Source organism: Pleurodeles waltl, chromosome 5 (genome assembly GCF_031143425.1).
Source record: "Pleurodeles waltl isolate 20211129_DDA chromosome 5, aPleWal1.hap1.20221129, whole genome shotgun sequence".
NCBI classification, from domain to species: Eukaryota; Metazoa; Chordata; class Amphibia; order Caudata; family Salamandridae; genus Pleurodeles; species Pleurodeles waltl.
Window position 1 is genome coordinate 1,508,178,594 of NC_090444.1, and position 21,201 is coordinate 1,508,199,794.

General features: G+C 40.7%; 1 protein-coding gene across 1 annotated transcript in view; it reads right to left on the minus strand.

The window, feature by feature from the left end:
- The window catches only part of LOC138296563 (glutathione S-transferase 3-like), a 174,226-nt gene that overhangs the window by 110,048 nt on the left and 42,977 nt on the right, over positions 1-21,201 (minus strand). The window contains exon 3 of the mRNA XM_069235802.1: positions 10,033-10,084. Within this exon, the coding sequence (XP_069091903.1) occupies positions 10,033-10,084 (52 nt within the window). The remainder of the gene's footprint in view (positions 1-10,032; positions 10,085-21,201) is intronic.

A 21,201-nucleotide genomic window follows, 5' to 3' on the forward strand; every position in this document is an offset into this window, starting at 1 on the left:
TCTTGACAACTTGCGAGCATCCATTGGATCATGTCAGCTGCTTATTCTTGATAAAATACTGATCCTGGCACAATGATGGTAAGTCATGGCAACAAATGGGATGGCAATAGTGGTCACAATATTGCATTCACAAAATGTATACACTGATTTGAAATTAGTTCAAAAAAGGATACAGATTAGCGCTTTAAATGTGCTGTTGCATAAGTCTTCCATAGAAACTTTTTATCATTAATAACTTGGTTGCTGCATATTTCAAACAATGTTTCTCATATTAAGGAAAGGTCGGTTTTTCCAAGCACAGACTTCTTTCTGCTCCAAGGTTTAACTAGGAACTCAGGAGGCCGTGCAAGCAGTGAAATAATTGGAAAGAGGTTGGTGAATGAATTACTTGCCTTCAGATAACAAACACAAAAAGCTTTTAATAATTATCATCGATCGATCAAGAGGGTCAAATTGGACTTGTTTGCCAGTCAAGTTGCTGAATCCGACAACAAATCAAAAGACATATTTAAGATTGTCAAAAGTGCACCCACCCTGATGCTCTCCGACAGCCGTTGGAGGCCTCTCCCAATATGAGTGCACAGCTATCTGACTTTGTTGATAACAAAACTATTAGCATGTTGGATACACTTAACTGGCCGGCGGATCCCATAGTGATCCCAGCAAAGACTGCATTCTGCTCTCTGCAGGAGTTTGCTCTCATTTCTATGGAGGAGTCTGAACAGGCCTTAAAAGAAGTAAGTCTGGGTCGCCAGATGACCCATGTCCTCCTCCCATCCTTGTTACGCCTGCTGCAGCATCCTTCTCAGTCATGTTTGTGCCCCGGCTTTAGCACGAAATCCACCTTAGTGGAGGTCACTAACACCATTAGGTTGGAGGTAGATTAAGGGAAACAGGTTCTGTTGTTACTTTTAGATTTATCTGCAGCCTTGGTGTCTCACCAAGTGCTTAATTTGTAAATAAAAACGTGCTGGTACCCAAAGCCCTCCTCATAAACACGTGACTGCTGCAATTAAATATGCGAGAACAGAGTACTGAGGCAGCGTAATCCTGAATCCATCTTGGGACTCTTCAATCCATTTAAAGCCACTCCCTGCCCCTTCAGCTCACTCTTGCAGCTTTCTGCTTTTTCCCATTGTGGCGCTTTTCCGTTTTCCTCTTCCTCCGTCTTTCCCATATGTGTCTTTTGCTCGCAGTAAATGCTTGAGGCAGAAAAATAAGTACTGGCCCTCAAAAATAAGTGCTGGTGCTCCTCACTGGAAACAACAAGCACAAATTAAGCACTGGTCTCACCCCATTATCTTGCAACAGCTGGAAAATATCCGAGTAACTGGATCCTTGCTGGCCTGGATGTGCTTGTTTCTGTCTAACTGAAACCAAACGGTTTGGACGGCACCTTATGCCTCTGATCCTAATCCTTTAAAGTGTGGTGTCCCCAAGGGCTCTGCCCTGAGTGTGACACTGTTCAATATTTATCTGTCCTCCTTGGCTGAATTGGTGGTATATTTTGGCATCCAGGTTGTCCTACCCCCACAATACTCAATTCCTCCTTACTCTTGACAGATATGTACCAAATGCCTTCAGCAGATTTAAGGCCTGTTTAACTGCTGTGTTTCAGTGGATGCATCTTAGCAACCTACAGTGTAACACAAGGAAAACAGAAATCCTACTATTCGGTGCCCCTCCCTCCACCTTGGATGGTGAATGTTGGCCCAGACCTGCACCGCCTCCGTCAGCCCCTGCCACCATAGCACATAATTTAGAGGTGAAGTGTGACAATCAAACTTATTTTGGCCCGCATGTGGGTGGTGTGGTGGATTCCTGCTTTGGACTTTTGAGATCAGTAAAGAAAGTTTTGTACTTTCTACCAGTTAAGTTTCAGAAGATGGTAATACATGCCCTCATCACATCTGGGCTCAACTATGCCAACTTTCTCTGCTGGGGTTTACCGACATATACATTTTAAAGACTTCAGTAGGTTCAGAATGCCACTGTTTGGCTTTTATTAAAACTTCCTAGAGGAGATCATATTGGTCAACATCTTAAAGAGCTGCACTGGTTGCTGATGAAGGAGAGAATACGGTTCAATGGTATCATGTTGGATCATAGACCCTTCAATCAGGCAGGTCCTTGGTATCTAACCAATAGGATTACCCCATACCATCAGACAAGAACCCTGAGCTCCTCTGATGCTGTGTTGGCTCTGGTCCCGAGAATTAAGAAGAAAACATGGGGTGGCACCTCTTTCTCCTTTGTTGCTGGCCGTGCATGGAACACTTTCCCTGCTCACCTATGGGCTAGGAAGGATGAAATTTCCTTAAAACCCGGCTGTTTGAATCACCTTATCCGTAAACTGTTTTTGGTTACAGGTGGTCAATGAGTCTATAGCGGCGGGACACTTTGAGTAGCTGTGTGCTCTACAAAACCTTTGATTGATTGATTGATTGATGAGAGCTTTAGATGTATTGCTGTGTATGTCTTACATAAAAACTTTTAATCATTAATAACTAAATGCAAATCCGGTTACTCACTGTAGTGATATCACATCAGTAATTAACCAATGTGGGTAATCACTGTTGTGATGTCACCCATGGGAAGCACTTGCTTCTCTTTTATTCCACCAACTCATCCAAGTTTCCAGAGATCCCAGCGCGGCTATAGAATAATGGTTGGTGGTATCCCCTGCCTTCTCCCGCCTCTCCTGAACTTCCACAGACATGAGTTTCAGGAGAATGCATATGGTGCTGTGCCAGCTGTCTTCTCCTTTGTGAGAGGGGAAATGGAGCCACACTGAAAAGGGGCTCAAATAGAGCTGCTATCAGTGTGTTGCTATCACTTCCTTCTCAGTGCAAGTGTGAGAAGCGTGACTCTGGTCTGGGAAGGAATGGGATTGCACAGAGGGTGGTGGAGGTGCATGGCAAAAGGGCAGGTAATTTTTTTTCTGTTCAGTTGGAGGGGTATGCCGAGAGTAGTGGGGGTGGGCATCAGGAGGCCACATATTGTTTGGTACAGGTTCTTTGAACAGGTGGAAGTGGTGGGTATATGCAGAGGGTGGTGTGGATAGGAGGCAGGAGGACAGTTCTTTGTGCATGTGGAGAAGGGCCAGGGAGTGTTTTTCAGAGGGTTATGTGGATGGGTGGCAGGACACCAGCAGCCTCATGTATTTATAATTATAGTTGGGTGTATTGTGGTAAAATGAGGAAAACGTTTGGAAAAAGTGTGCTGAGGCTTTGCACTCTTTCCTCTTATTTAAGCTATTTCCGCACCAGCTCAGAAATGGTGGAGAAATGAGGTCTTATAAGACCCAGAATTTGGAGTGTAAGTTGGGGTAAAATGCAGTAAAAATGTGGTTTATTATTCTGCTTTATCACACTTTTTCCTCTAACTCTCCATGTACGGATTTCTCCTTTTGTGATAGGCGAGGAAGCAAAGACTGACAGAATAGAGTTGTCTGTTTCGGGAAAATGTTATCTTTTACAAATATTGTTTTAATTAATAACGTTTAAAAAAAACAAAAAAAAAAACAACCTAAAATGTAAAGACTGAAGCACTGCACACTGGTGGACTGGCCAAGCAGACAGCCATGGCCCCACTTATAGGGCGTTAGGAATCCCATTCTGGTGATCGAAACGTCTCCAATGGGGATGGGAAAGTTTCTAGAGTCAAGTCACGGCCCCAGTTGCACAGATGAACTCCAGACACAGCCTGAAAATATGGCGAAAATGGAAAAGAGGAGACTTCCTGCGCACTGAAAATTATATGAATAAATAAATAACCACATACATACTTTTACACTTGGTTTAACAGGGGCTGGGGGCGGTAATTATGTTTCAACCACTGGAAAACTGCATCTTTATGTAAATGTGCGTTTCCCTTAAATGCAGCATACATTAATTGTCCCCTCTTGACCACGAGTGGACAACGTGCTGAAAAAATGATTGCAAATGTGGCCAAGTATAAATGAGGCCCCAGGTATTTATTTTTTAGTGTAGGGAGGGAGGGCTATCTTGAGAATTGGGTGACAGAATGGTAGATTTTTTTTTTTTACAAGTTATATATGGGTCTCAATTAGTCCTCTGCCCCAGCGTATATGTTGGAAGCAGAGGCACATGATTTGAGGGGGTGGGGTGCACATGCAACATAGAATTGTAGATGAATGAAGTATAAATTACAAGTATGTTTTTAACCAGGGTGTTCTAAGTGACATTATAAACAACTCAAGCTGCCATTGTCTATTTAATGTAGTTTAGAACTCCCCACTGAAAAACATCTCTATAATTCACAATTACCTATTTATATTTCTATATTTATACAAACTGTGAAGCCTGGTGCCACCTTGTCACCTTAGGTGTGATTTAGGCAATAACCATTTTTTGCTGGAGTTAAGTCCCTGAATTATATGAAAGCAGCTGTACATCAAATAACTAAGGGGCATATTTATACTCCGTTTGCGCCGAATTTGCGTCGTTTTTTTCGACGCAAATTCGACGCAAAACTAACTCCATATTTATACTTTGGCGTTAGACGCGTCTAGCGCCAAAGTTCATGGAGTTAGCGTCATTTTTTTGCGTGAACACCTTCCTTGCGTTAATGATATGCAAGGTAGGCGTTCCCGTCTTAAAAAATGACTCCGATGCATATGCGTCGTATTTATACTCCCGGGCAAAAATGACGCCCGGGAGTGGGCGGGTCTAAAAAACCTGCATTAGCGCCGGATTTTAGCGCCTGGGTCAGGGCAGGCGTTAAGGGACCTGTGGGCTCAGAATGAGCCCAGAGGTGCCCTCCCCTGCCCCCAGGGACACCCCCTGCCACCCTTGCCCACCCCAGGAGGACACCCAAGGATGGAGGGACCCACCCCAGGGACATTAAGGTAAGTCCAGGTAAGTATTTTTTTTTTTTTTTTTTTGTGGCATAGGGGGGCCTGATTTGTGCCCCCCTACATGCCACTATGCCCAATGACCATGCCCAGGGGACAGAAGTCCCCTGGGCATGGCCATTGGGCAAGGGGGCATGACTCCTGTCTTTGCTAAGACAGGAGTCATTTCAATGGGGAATGGGCGTCGTAAAAAAATGGCGCAAATCGGGTTGAGGCGATTTTTTTGCCTCAGCCTGACTTGCACCATTTGTGGACGCCCATACGCCATTTTCCCCCTACGCCGGCGCAGCCTGGTGTACGTCGTTTTTTTAAACGCACACCAGACAGCGCCGGCGGCTAACGCCGGCTAACGTCATTGAATAAATACGGCGCCCGCATGGCGCTTCAGAATGGCGTTAGCCGGCGCTAATTTTTTGGGCGCAAAACTGCGTTAGCGCAGTTTTGCGTCAAAAAGTATAAATATGGCCCTAAATATTTGAATGTGTTAGATCTGGAAACCTTGCTGTGGTTTCCCGTCTTTGTGCCTCTGCTTCCTGCATTTTTTACTACAGTATGTGTTGGATTTCGTGTTTGCTGGGTTTTGGTACTCTCGGCACTTTATCACTGCTGACCAGTGCTAAAGTGCAAACGCTCTCTGTGTAAATTGTGATTATGATTGGTTATCCATGATTGGCATATTTGATTTACTAGTAAGTCCCTTGTACAGTGCACCAGTGGGTGCCCAGGGCCTGTAAATCAAATGCTACTAGTGGGCCTCCAGCACAGATTGTGCCACCCACATGAGTAGCCCTGTAAACATGTCTCAGACCGGCCATTGCAGTGTCTGTGTGTTCAGTTTTAAACTGCCATGTCAAACTGGCAAGTGCACCCACTTGCCACACCCAAACCTTCCCTTTTAGTATATATAAGGCACCCTGAAGCTAGGCCCTAGGTAGCCCACTTGGCAGGGTGCGGTGTATTTAAAAGGTAACACGTAATGGTGAATTTTACATGTCCGGAGAGTGTAATACTGCAAAATTAGCTTTTCACTTTTGCAAGGCCTATCTCTCCCATATGTTAACATGGGGATTGCCTTTAAATGCCCTTTAAATGTAATTTCCCATTGGAAGTAGACAGCGATATGGAAGTGGGGTCTATAAACTCACAATTTTAAAATACACCTTTTGGTAAGGTTGGTTTTTAGATTGTAAGTTTGAAAATGCCACTTTTAGAAAATAAGCATTTTCTTGCTTAACCATTCTGTGCCTCTGCTTGGCTGCTGAATACATGTCTGGGTCAGACTGACAGTTGGGCTGTTTGTGAACTACAAAGAATTTCCTTTGAAGTTTGCCTACGCTAAAGGCAGAAATGAGTATAAGTATTAGACTGCTGACCCTACAACTTCAGAACACTTCTGGATCGAGAGGATCCCCTGCCAAGGAGAAGAGCTGTGATAAGGAGTACTAACCCTTTGCTGTGTGTGATTTGATGGGTTGGCCTGCAGTTGCTGCTTCTGCTGTGGAAAGGACAGAGACTGGACTTTGCTGTGTAGGCTGCTTGTGAAGTTTCTCCAAGGGCTTGGACTGAGGCTGTCTCCGGTTAAGAAGTCTCAGGGGCAGCAAAGACTACACCTGCCAGCCTCTGGGTTCTCCTGCTGAGGACCCTGATTTGCCAAGTGGTGCCCACTCCAGTTCCTGGGCCCTTGTGAGTGAAAGCTAGCTTATAAACAAGACGAACCAGACACACCAACTCTGGACGCCTCTAGAACCAGCGCTGGTGCCGGACTCTGCGCTGCTCCCTGCACCAGAAGCTATGGTCCTCACTGAAGTGTGACAACCGATGCCGCAGACCCGACGCCGCCGCAGCACTGCTGAAGTCCCACAACATTGTGAGTCCTCAATGCTGTGTCACCAATGTCTGTGACACCCGACTCCGCCAATGTGCCTCTGGCCCCGTGGTGTGACCCCAAAAGGTTGTCCCATCATGTCTTGACCCGCCAGATTCATTGACCCTGCTGGATCATAAGGAACCGAGGCCTTGCACCGAAGCTGCATCACTTCCCCGGCAACCATAAGGAACTGACACCACACAGGATCCAGTGACGCCTCAAATCCCTGACTCCACACACCGTCTTGTTTCCTCGTTTACCAAAGGTACTGCACCTGAGATCCGTGCCACTCCATGACCGGTGCCACACTCCCTCGCGAGTGGCGTCAGACTGTTGGGAATGACTCAGTCAACGACATTGTGATAGGCCCAGATGGAGCTGTTGTGTTTCTAAGTGTTTTTATTGGGATTTAATATTTTAAAATGAATATCTTTGCTTGTGTATGTTGGATTTTTGTTGTTTTAATCTTGTTTTACTTATATAAATATTTGCTACTTTTCTAAACTGGTGTGGTGTCCATTTGTGGTGTTTTCACTGTGTTACTGTGTGTGGGTACAAATACTTAACACATTGCCTCTGAGATAAGCCTGACTGCTCGTGCCAAGCTACCAAGGGGGTGATCAGGGGTTGTCTTAGGTGTGTGACTCCCTTACACTGACTAGAGTGAGGGTCCCTACTTGGATAGGGTGCAAACTGACTCCCAACTAGAGACCCCATTTTTAACAGAATGGTTCCAGACAGTAAGTTGCCAGATTATCTTGATGTTTATTCTCGGTTTTCAGTATGAAAGGATAATCTTTACACCTTCTGTGGGAGCATTCATACAACGTGTGTTTCATCTTTTGGATGATCCAACTTTTTTTAAAGGCTTTGTTGACCTGGACCAAAAAGAATATCATAAATGTGTAGCAATCAAAGCTTCTATGTAGATCTCAGGTAGTAGTAGTAGAGTGACATGGCTAATTTGTCACAATGCTTCCTTAGCAGTTTGATGACTCAGGGTTTCTCTCAAGGGGGTATTGAAGCCAAGAAGATGCTGCTTGAAGTTTTACTGCATTTTGCTGGATGCTCTACAAGCTAGCTGCAACCACTGGGTGATAATTATGTCCCACCTTGATAAAAACTACGCTGGCAGAATAGTGGTAATTTTTGACAACCTATGGATATCTATGATATGATGTTCCCTCTGGGTAAAATTGTGGCACTGTCATAATTATGGTGATACTTTGTATATTGTGAACATCCGTGTGTGATTCCCACTCATAGATAAATGCTGACACTCACAATATAGTGATATTTATTGACATTCAGAGGGTTTAATACAGTTATGGCATAAAGGTGATAGTTCCTGGCACATTGTGAATATCCTCAGTATGATGGTGTCTATCTCTGGCACAATGCTGGCTCTACCAGGATGGTGGTCATTCCTGGCATACTGAGTCCTTTCCCAGTAGTCCCCATACACTGACATATTGTTCAGTCTGAGGAAAGCAAAAAAGTTATGGGTGGATTGCTTGGATTAATCTCACTGCTCAAAAAAGAGAGCAACACCTCATGCACAAAAGGCACAGGGTTTAGGTAACAAAAAAAACACTGTATCTACCTCCTATGAAAATCTTATTGTTTTACAAGTCTCCAAATCAGTGTCACTTTTTTTTTAACAATACTAGCAAACCCTGTTATACCACAAACCGCATTTCTGACAATTCATTAGACATGTATATTCTCATTTAATATTATCAACAAATCCATTCATTAAAACAACACACAATCACAACAAGTTATGGACAATCTATTTCGATGTTTCACATTTCATAAATGCCTTAACACTTTGTAACACAATAAAATAATCCCATGAACTCCATTACAAATAGAAATCTGGCAAGTGAAAAAATCTGTTGATGCAGCGTTTCAGTGGTATTGCTTAGTTTACCTCCCCTTCTTCGGGACTTATACAATAAAGTAATATTGTAAGTATTAACAAACATAGGTAGACTGCTAGTTTGTAACCTGGTGTTATTTCTATTCATTCACTATTACGTTGAATGATCGCACCGGTTCCTCCAATCATTACACATTGATTGGCCTAAAGTGCCACGTTTTAATATTCATTTCCCATTATCCAACTGAAATACCCACAAATTCAGGGTTTCGACAACCTTTTATGCAACACATGTTCCCTATTCGTTTGGACAATCTTTATTTTACAGAAGAATGTCCCCAAGTCTCTTGGAATATCTGTCGACGTAGCGTTTCCGTGCTATACCTGGCTTACTGTGGAATTGGTATATGTCTGTACAGTATGCGTTGTATTGTACCTACACATCTTAAAGTGCATGCGCAGCACAATTTATCACTGTGCGTAGACGGCACACTAACACAATGTCATACCGATTGAGGTCACCCTGCTGTGATCACCAGAAGTGAAGGCAAGAGCCTAGTTAATGAGCAAAGATGGTTAGGCTGTCAATGTTACATCGAGTTTATTTCTTGTGGTTGGATTCATACGTGCGGCTAACAAAGCATCACCATAGGTCTCAATCATACTTCCTGTCCATTACTGGAACGAACACACGCGCACACACACACACACACACACACACTCCTCTCACACACAGAAGCGCCCTCCCTCTGTTCCCCTTTCTCCCTCTCTCTCTTTCTGTATTAGTCTCTGTCTCCCACTCTCTGCCCTGTAATATATTACAATCCAACCTTAAAACACCTTTCTTGCTTTAGGACGGAATTTATACTTATCTGTATAAATGCACAACAGCTGTACAGCACCACTTGGAACCTTTGCACACACAGCCTTGCCAGAACACCACGGTCCAACTCTGCGGGGCATCACGAGACGCATATAGGAACTCACACAAAGTGATGCTGGTTCTAACAATTTCACAATTGCATTGACAGGGAGGTCGTTTTTGATACCTGGCTCCTTCCTTTTCTTGGGGTGGTTGGCCGCAGCTCTTGCCACTGTACCTCATCCTTCATCCCCCATCTTACTCAGAATTGACTAGGGTGTAGGTGGTAATAGCTGTTGCTTGGGCTAAGCATCACCCAGAGAGCGGCTGTCACTCCAGACATCAAGCACATCCTTGCTTTCTTGACTGAGCAACCTAGCAGTCGATTCACTTGGTGACTTGCCTCTACACCATTAGGTGTCCCTGAAGTTGGTTATTACAGCTTCCTGATTAAAGTCATTGCCCAAATACCACAATAGAAGACAAAAACTGTAATTCAAATACGATGTTGCTATAAGTGAAAGAATCCAAGTACGATGTCTCACCTTGAATTAACTTTTCGAATTGTTCCCTATTTTCCAAATATTCCTCTTCAAACTGGAAAAAGAAGATAAGAAAAAGTTCAGCTGGTCATGTGATGTATCAAAAAGATGTACTTCAGCATAATCTCTACTGTGGGAAAAAGCATAATGAGGCCTTTACAATGGGAGATTATAGAACCAGGAATGGTCTTCATTGGAGGCAGTGTCACGAGGCCACCAAGGTGCTCACTCTTTGACCACCAACCATCTGAATTCAGTGCGCACACGAGTTACACCCGAATCTGGATTACAATTTGTACCCTAATGCAGCACTTTTTACCCGCATAAACGTCACTAAGTACAACATGGAGAAATTGTATTGTGAAAATACAACATATTCAGTATTTTACAGCTCAAAATGTAACCATACATGCTGCGTTACTTTGTTATCCACCATTCTGAGTTGGGAAACTCAGATTGGGAAGGTAATGCCACACTCAGTCAACACCGTGCAGTGCAAAGTTACTTTCCAAAATACTGGGACACTCAAAATAAGGCACCAACAAAGACATTTAGACCCCTTGGTAATGGTAAACTGTGCCCATATATAATGGTCTCATAATTGAACAATTGCTTCCGGTAGGAACCTAGCATAAAATGCTATCTGCCCACTTTTTAGGTCTCGGCTAGAATGTGCATGTGTTGTCTCAAAGAGACACTTTGTTTTCAATCTGTGGGTGTCAGCCCAAACATATGCTTAGTATTTGCATGCACCATCATTGCTGTCACATCCCTTTTCCCCGTTTGTCCATGGCATGCATCCGTCATGCCTCTTCTTGTGTTTTGTCCTCCCCAGCACATGGATCGAGTAATTGTGTCTATCCACTGCTCCCGTTTTAGGAGCTACTTTTTTCTTTATGTTTCAGCATTCCACACTAGTGCTCATGTTTTCACTCGCTCCATCCTCCATCTCCTGTTGCCTCTTTTTGCATGCCTTCGACCCCATCTCAAACCCCAACAAGATCATCCTCACATACGAATGCTGCTTGACGCTGGTGTGCCTATGTGTAAAGTGAGCACCTCCATTAACTTATAGTGTTCCACTGTTCCCGATATGTGCAGGGTTTTCACACACTTAAACAGAGCACCCCCATTAATGCATGCATGTGATGTGATCTTTCCAACATGATCAATTTTTCAAGGCCATTAAAGAGAGCACACCCATAAATGCATATGTGCAGTTTGGTGTGCTCCCCCATATTGCCCATGTTACACCTGAGACCCTTAATCAAGCATAGCATTCCATTAATACACAGAGATGGTTTGATGCGTTACACTGTTCCCCATATGGGCAGGGTTTTCACACACTTGAAAAGAGCACCCACATTAAAGCATGCAGAAGGCGTGATGTGTACCTATATGGGCAATGCCCCTCTTCTGCCTCATCACCACCCTGGACACCTGGCCTTGTGTGTGATAAGAAGAGGACGCTGCTGAATTCCTGGCATTCTACCACATCATAAGCCGGGGGGTGTGATTCTGGGGGCCCAGTCACACAATGGACCTGCTTGGCGCTGAGCCCTGCCATGTAGGCTGCACTCCAAGCTTCCTCTGTCCCCAGTCACTCCCCAACTGCTGCTGGGCTTGGCACAGAGACACTTGTGAAGTCAAAGGGCCATTGCACTTTGGGACACTGACTTGTGCCTAGTGCATCTTGGCATGTGTCTTTTGGTTTTATATGGCTCTTAATGCTGTGTTCTGCCTGTTTCTAGGTACTATCACCATTTTAGTCACCCAGGATAATTTTGAGGTCCAGCAGGGCACAGGGATCCCAGCTCCACACCCATTAGCCTTACTGCTACTTCTCATCTTGTGCATTTTGTTAATGCTTTTTGTAACAAGTGATGAAGTGTGACACCTTCAGCTAGTCTTCCACTTTCAGTCCACATCACTTTTCATGCTGGCTTTTTTGAGCGTACACTTAAAGTTACAACTGAAACTACAAGTTCCAGAACACACTGCTCTGTACAGACAGTGTCAGGACTGGCAGAGCATCTCCTTCATAGCTGCCCAGTCATCGTATAGTACATGGCAAAACCGTAGGGAGGATTTTTTTTTTTTTTCTTTTTAGGTTTCAGCTAGACAGTGCATGTGCTGTCTCGAAGAGAAATGTTGTTTTTAGGTCTTGGCTAGACAGGGCATGTGCTGTCTCGAAAAGAAATGTTGTTTTCAATCTGTGGGCTTCAGCACACCCATAGGCTTACCATTTGCTCGAAAGAGACATGTTGTTTGGCCAAACAGCGCTTGCGCTGTCTCAAACAAACATGTTGTTTTCAGTCTGTGGACTTCAGTCCCCCCATAGGCTTACCATTTGCTCAGAAGACACATGTTGTTTAAATCTCTGGGCTTTTAATATTTGCGCACAAATAACCTCCACATAATAATGATATATTTATAGAGCCCTAAATACTGAATTTTGTTTTTTTACTAAGTGCTAAATAACAGTTGTTACTATTACATTTAATATAAAGGTACTCAGGGCATCATTTACAAGCCCCTTGTACCAACGCTGCATCACTTTTTTTGACGCAGTGGCGGCGCTTGCACAGCATTTCACTGCTCCAATATTTACAAACTGATGCATTTGGTCCAATTCGCCAGTTTGTAAAGCGCTGCGTCACATTATACCTGTGCCAAGTATAATGTATGCAGGGTAAGCATACCCACAGAAAAAGCCACATAGAACTGACGCAGTGAAATTTACAGCTTTTCACTGCATGACTATACGATTTCACTGCATCACAATTGTATCGCCTGCTCAGACCAGGCATAAAACTGATGCAGGGCTTTTTCTAATAAGACTCTCCTCGCATTGCTGGAGTTGCGTTAGTTTAACAATGCAAATCCAGCAAAGCATCACTTGAGCACCAACAGGTGAGTCAGAATTTCTGATGCATCTGTGAAAATGCCAAGGAGCTCTGTATTGTAAATACAGCACATCCATGGGATTGTTAGGGGATGTGCGTGTTCTGCTTTCCTGCCCTTATCTCATAACCGAGCTTACAGAACCTCTCTGGAATGCACTTCTGAGTTTAAAGAAGACATTTATTGTTATTATTTCTTCACCGCAAGGTTCTTGAGAGACGAAATTAGTAGATTGGAAGCACACGTTCAAAAGTAGTCGCAGCAATGAAAGCAAAATATATCAAAGTACTTCTCAGTTGCAATGTACACAGCAAAATATGTGATTATATTATAGCATAACTTCAAAGCAAAGCATAAAAGTCAAAATTCATCACCGTATGGGCAAGGCTGTAGGGCCTATATTCAGCTTCATCTTTCTGGGGTCTGCAAGTTGATGACTCCGGTCAACTGCGAGAAAGAGATTTTCTACCCAAATGGGAGACAGGCAACTGACGTCTACGTTCCTGTCTGAAGTCAAGCAGATTCAATCTACCCCTCCTGTAGCCCAGAGTCATCCTTAAAAGCAAACTCAGTGTGAGAGCCGAAGAACCTTGGAGAGTGGCCAATTCTCCAGAGCTCACTGGCTCTCAGACTGGATTGCGAGGTAAACATAAAATCTATGTGCTCTTATCAGCTAAGGTCTGGTGTGAAGAAAACAGCTTGGTCCATCTTGTGGAAAAACACAGCTTGGAAAAACACAGCTCATCTGCAATGTCTCAACTGCAATGTCTAACCCCACATTAAAGCCAATAGGCAGCTAAACTGAATACAGAATGTAACGGCTAATGCTATGTCAAAGCCAATAGGCAGCTAAACTGAACAAAACATATAATGTGCTACTGGTGAACATTGAGCAACTAATATGCACAGTGGTGAAACACAAAGTCATTGGTCAAACACAATTAATAGCATCACAGTGCGGAAGAAGCAAGAAATCTGACGCATCAATGACAATGCATCAGTTTCTATTAATAAAGCCTTGAATTTTCCAACCTCCAAAAAATTGAAGGGTGAGCTTACATTTGGTAAATGCCTTTGCTATTCAACATGGCTAAAAAACATTGACATTGATAAAGTCAATAGTTCTCAGATTGTCAAGACTTATTGGCTTTGCCAATGTTTGTTACACCAGCAGTTACCTCCAACTTTTAACTGTTGATAATTGGATGTGCAAAAAATAAAAACGCAAGTGTGGAAATATCATAAGCAAAATGGGTGCAAAAAATGTTTGATAATGTTACTCCCCCATACTTAACACTGAGGGCATAATTAGAAGCATAAATATATCAGTATCAAACAATATATTGAAAAAGACATTGCCTCTTGTTAGATCTCGTCCAAGGGGTCGAAGAGCAGACAGGGGCTACTGGACCCCAAATGTGGTGGTTGAGGTAATTTGCCACTGGTGTCCTGCTATGGTTCTGAAAACTGGGCCATGTTCAACTCTTTACATACTTGACTTTGGAGGGCAGTGAGGGTGATCATTCCCAGGCTGCTTAGTGAGGTAGTGTGATAATAAGCGCTCCAAACTCAGCAGTCAACCAACAGATACAATAAAGTATTGTCAAGCACAGCTCTATTACTTTATGTAAAATAAAAGAAATTTTTAACGTGCACCACTTGAGATGACCCAATTAAGTCCAATTAGTCCATATCATTAATAGAAAATCGTCTCTTTATTAGGGTTTCCACAAATATAAAAACAAACAGCCAACGCGTTTCGTTCTAACCAACGGACTTCTTCAGGGCTGAAATGTAGTAAAGAAACATACATAACCTGAATGTATATATACACAAAAATTCATAGAAAATCAATACCCAAATGACACATGGAAAATACATGACCATAACACATAAAAAATACACATAAAAAGTTTTTTTGCCTATAACTATATACAAACTAATTTAACAACATTATTGACAAATTAAATTGATATAAAGGCAAGGGACAAATACAACACAATCTAATTAATCTCTTATATATATATACACAACCTACATATTAAAGGAACAATCTAAAAAGCATAAAAGAAAAAGAAGAAAAGAAAAAGAAAAAAGAGAGAAAAATAGGGGACAAATGGAAGAAGGAGACAATTAAATATTTTGAAAAATATATATCTAATAGGGCAAAACCGATAGTTATTTATTTAGACCCATTTTTTGGTACTGAATAACATCACAATGTAAGGAAGAGAAACAATTGATAACAATATATGCAATCACAATAATAACAAACAAAAGAAATACAAATAATTCTGTACGGTCCAGAATTAATATATCTTAATTGTGCAAAATTAATATGGATCAAGAAAAGAAAAGTCATACCTTGTGAATAAATGATACTTAATATCTCCTCTCATGTTGATAGTTTTTGAATCATGGATGTCAACAAATACTGATGCCAAAATAGTAAACTATGCATAAAATGGAGACAAGCAAGAAAAGAGAACAAAACAAATATATACATTCAAAAGTAAAAAATAGACAGAGTATGGAGCACAAAACAAAAAATATGATGAAGAGTAAATACACACACCTTCAAGGACTTGAAAAAAGGTATAATCATTCAAAAGAATTGAAGTAACGTCCTAATTCCCATATAGATCTATTCAAATACTTTTTTAAATTGATACCAAAAAAAATGAAATCTATATTAACTAAGAAATAGACCAAAAACTATATAAAACAAAGAAAGAAGAAAGGAATATAAATGCCAAAGAAAACCTTCAAAACAGACCTTAAGCCCACATTGTAGCAATTAAAGTATTTCAACAAGTTATAATAAACGCCCTTAGTACAGAAACAATGCGCCCTAACTTCTAGAAAAAAAATTGTTATATGCAACATTTCTACATTGCCCCACACTGACCATTACTCATAACCATGCAAAGAGAATCCAAAGAAGTGCATCCGAAAGCTTACCGCGTCAAAGATGCACTGCTGGGGCCAAGTACAGCTAAGGAAACTGCCGGTCCCGAATTAAAGAAGTGAAAAGCGAGCATACGGTTATTGCTCGTATTTGTAGTTACCCGGCAGCTTCATTTAGCGACGCCAATGTGAAGCCCATGTTGCTATGGTACCAAAAACGCCCAAAAAATGCAGATGGTAATCACGGGGGGAAAACAGGGGCAGCCATCTTGGTGGGATGGCACCACATTGCAAAAATATTTGGACAATAAAAAAATCCCACGAGGATTAAGAATTCTCATTTTTCCAACCTTTGAAGATTTGGATGAGGAATCATTGAAGGAATGGGAAGAAAACTTACAGAATGCCTCCTTCACAATGAGTATACTCATTAAACATTCTGAGAAAAAGACCACTAAACTGCAGGCCGAGGTTGATAAAATTGAAAAAGACATTGAATTATTGAATCTCAAGGATGGCACCAAAAAGAACTATGAAATCTTGGAGAAACTATTGGAAGATTACCAATTCTACTTGCGTGATAAGAGACTATGTAAAATCAAGCGAGATGATATGGACTATAAAGAAGGAAGAATCTATACTTTTGCAAAGAAATATGATAATTTGAGATCATCATCGACTAACAAAAGAGTTTGTTCTGAAATGATGGAGCCTGATTCAGCAAGTTCTAGTTCTATGTGTTCTTTTGATAGCTCAAGATCCAATGAGGGTCTGACACCAGCAATTCCATCCTGTAATCCATCACCTTTTTTAGTGGAAATGGAAAGGACCAGACAGGGCAACAAATTGATACGAAAAGAAAGATTAGAAGGGGTGGTAAAAGATGGAGGCAAAAACACAAGTTCAGTGTCTCAGGGGGTACAAACACGCTCCAAGAGAAACTAATCACATATGATCTGTTTAGTGTCTCTACTTCATCAGTTATTGACCCTTTAAATCAGCAAGATAAGCTACTGATTGTAAATTTGTCCCATCGTGTACTTAATAAAGATGAATGTGAAGTCCTTGGAAAAGGTTTGGGTTTTTGTCCCACACAAATGAATGACCCTAGTGATGTATTTGTTGATCTGTTCAAATTTGCACGTTTGCTAAAACTGAAGGATTATTTTAGTACATCACATATACCAGCTACCTCAGCATTTGGGGCTGTTTCCACATTATCCCACTCTGTGTCTGATCTCTATGACTTACAACTTGTTATGTCACTTATGGATTATGATCATATTGAGATTGACACTTTAAGGAATGAGTTGGGGATTCAGGAAAATACATGTATCAATAGTGGTCTTAAACCTGGTTCTAAGTTTGTCCCTCAAGGAACACATCATAATATTGACCTTTTCCGTATGCGGGTTGCCAATGATCTTTATAAACTTATGGAAAAGCTCAATACTTCTAAATTTAGAAATGACAATCTCTCTAAATCAGAGAGAAAGGCATTACTGGCTTTAAAACTTGATACCTATATAGTGATCAGGGAGGCTGATAAGGGTGGAAATGTTGTGGTTATGAATAAATCAGATTACATCCAAGAAATTAACAGGCAACTGTCTGACATTTCCGGGTATAAACCCATTAGAGAGAATCCAATGCAATCTGTCAGTGAGTTTATTAAAATGCGATTAAATGAATGGCGCAAGATTGTCCTTATTTCTGATGGGGAATATAAATATCTGAGTGTACATGACCCACATTTTCCATGTATCTATGTACTGCCCAAAATACACAAAGGTGGCAAATTTCCTCCAGGCAGACCTTTTATTTCTGGCAATTCATCTCCTACTGAGAAACTGTTGGAGTATGTTGACGTGTTTTTACAACCCTTTGTACATAACCTACCGTCTTTAATACAGGACAGTAAGGATATCCTCAATAAGTTTGATGACTTTGAATGGTCCGATGAGCTCTTGTTTGTGACCATGGATGTGACTAGTCTTTATACCTGCATACACAAACAATTTGGAATTAGAGCTGTTGAATCGTTTCTCTGCACAAGAACTGCTGATCATTGGCAGCATAATAATATGCTTATGGAGATGATTGATGTTATTCTTTCAAAAAAATTATTTCTACATGATGGACAGTGGTTTCAGCAGACGCAAGGGACTGCGATGGGTTCCAGGTTTGCTCCCTTGTATGCCTGCCTTTTCATGGGCTGGTATGAGAGGGAGCATGCCTGGGGCAAATACACCAAACAATGGACAGACTTGTTGTTTTTTTGGGGCAGATACATTGATGATATCATTCTCCTGTGGAGAGGATCTGTGGAACAGTTATTGACATATCATCTGTTCCTCAATGATAATCCATATAATGTCAGACTGAGTCTTGAGTACAGTAATAAACAGATAGATTTCCTCGACACGAGATTCTTTGTTGAAAACAATAAAATACAAAGTAATCTTTTTAGGAAGCCCACTTCGCCCAATAGTGTTCTTTATGCCAGAAGCGCTCACCCTAAATCAGTTATTAACAATATCCCTTTTGGTGAGATGATTCGTATAAGGCGTAATTGCAGTAACAATAATACTTTCAATGCTCATATTGAAGAAGCCAAACAGAGATTCAAGAATCGAGGATACAGCGTAGCTGTCCTTACGAAAGCACATAAACGCATTTGTGCAGTAAAGAGGCATATGACACTCACTATGGACCATAACAACAAAAAAAGAAAAGAGAGATCTAGTTGTTTGACATTTATTACTCAATTTTCCACACGGAGTAATGATATATATAAGATTTTGCGTAGGCATTGGCACTTACTATTGGAAGTACCTGGGCTCAGGAGTTCCATTGCAAGGAAACCACAGGTGACATACCGCAGGGGTCGCACATTGCGGAATTATCTCTGTCCCAGTTACATCACTACCAATAAGGTACAGACGTGGCTTCCCACAGGCCCAAAGGGTTTCTTCACTTGCCATGAATGCAATATGTGCAAATTTGGCGTAGATAAGATCAAGAGCTTCAGTTACAATACTGTCAAACGGTATGAAATTAGACATTTCATCAATTGCAAAACAAAATATGTTGTATATATTTTGGGTTGTGCCTGTGGTAAAATCTATGTGGGCAGTACGATCAGACCCCTCAAACTACGCATACAGGAACATGTTAGGGCAATCAAAAATAAAGATATGAAACATCCACTGGTACTCCATATGATGAAACAACATATTAATGACAGCAAAATCTGGTTCCATGGGATTGACCAAGTATTACCCAACTGCAGAGGAGGTGATAGAGAATTGACCTTACGACGTAAGGAGGCGGCATGGATATGCCGGCTACGTGCTGTTGATAGGGGTCATAATTCTAATGATGAATTTCATTATTTCCTCTAGATATTACATACAGTTATTCTCTTTAGTTGTGACTATGTGGAAATTATTTAGGCTCCAATCGTTGTATTATCTATCATATGTATTCCAATATTTTGATTGTGATTATTGTTCTTTTTCTTCTTCTTTTTTTTTTCTTTTTTCCATATATTCTTTCTTTTGTCTTTCTTTGTCTCCTTGTGTGTCATCTACTTTTGTCATTTAATTGTATATCTTCGTATTTGTACTATGCATCTTTAATTTATTTGGTCAGTTATTTGTCTAGTTTTTAATTTCTTTCTATTCTTCCTTGGTGATAATTGTTTGATTCACTCTTTACATTTAGCCATTTCAAGATGGCCACCTCTATTTTTAATTTCTTGTGTTGACTTGTTTATCGCAAGATGGCCGCCCCCGTTTCCCCCCATGATTATCATCGTCATTTTTTTGGTGTTTTTGGTACCATAGCAACGTGGGCTTCACATTGGTGTCGCTAATTGGAGCTGCCGGGTAACTACAAATACGAGCAATAACCGTATGCTCGCTTTTCACTTCTTTCATTCAGGACCAGCAGTTTCCTTAGCCGTACTTGGCCCCAGCATTGCATCTTTGACGCAGTAAGCTTTCGGATGCACTTCTTTGGATTCTCTTTGCATGGTTATGAGTAATGGTCAGTGTGGGGCAATATAGAAATGTTGCATATAACAATTTTTTTTCTAGAAGTTAGGGCGCGTCGTTTCTGTACTAAGGGCGTTTATTACAACTTGTTGAAATACTTTAATTGCTACAATGTGGGTTTAAAGTCTGTTTTGAAGGTTTTCTTTGGCATTTATATTCCTTTCTTCTTTCTTTGTTTTATATAGTTTTTGGTCTATTTCTTAGTTAATATAGATTTCATTCTTTTTGGTATCAATTTAAAAAAGTATTTGAATAGATCTATATGGGAATTAGGTCGTTACTTCCATTCTTTTGAATGATTATACCTTTTTTCATGCCCTTGAAGGTGTGTGTATTTACTCTTCATCATATGTTTTGTTTTGTGCTCCATACTCTGTCTATTTTTTACTTTTTTACTTTTGAATGTATTTATTTCTTTTTTTTTTCTTTTTTCTTGCTCGTCTCCATTTTATGCATAGTTTACTATTTTGGCATCAGTATTTGTTGACATCCATGATTCAAAAACTATCAACATGAGAGGAGATATTAAGTATCATTTATTCACAAGGTATGACTTTTCTTTTCTTGATCCATATTAATTTTGCACAATTAAGATATATTAATTCTGGACTGTACAGCATTAATTGTATTTCTTTTGTTTGTTATTATTGTGATTGCATATATTGTTATCAATTGTTTCTCTTCCTTACATTGTGATATTATTCAGTACCAAAAAAATGGGTCTAAATAAATACCTATCGGTTTTGCCCTATTAGATATATATTTTTCCAATTATTTAATTGTCTCCTTCTTCCATTTGTCCCCTATTTTTCTCTCTTTTTTCTCTTTCTTTTCTTCTTTTTCTTTCATGCATTTTAGATTGTTCCCTTAATATGTAGGTTGTGTATATATGCAAGAGATTAATTAGATTTTGTTATATGTGTCCCTTGCCTTTATATCAATTTAATTTGTCACTAATGTTGTTATATTAGTTTGTATATAGTTATATGCAAAAAAACTTTTTATGTGTATTTTTTTATGTGTTTTGGTCATTTATTTTCCATGTGTAATTTTTGTCTTGATTTTCTATGAATTTTTGTGTATATATATTCAGGTTATGTATGTTTCTTTACTACATTTCAGCCCTGAAGAAGTCCGATGGTTAGGACGAAACACGTTGGCTGTTTTGTTTTTATATTTGTGGAAACCCTAATAATGAGAAGATTTTCTATTAATGATATGGACTAATTGGACTTAATTGGCTCATCTCAAGTGGTGCACGTTCAACATTTCTTTTATTGTATCTCTTAGAGTTGGTACCTTG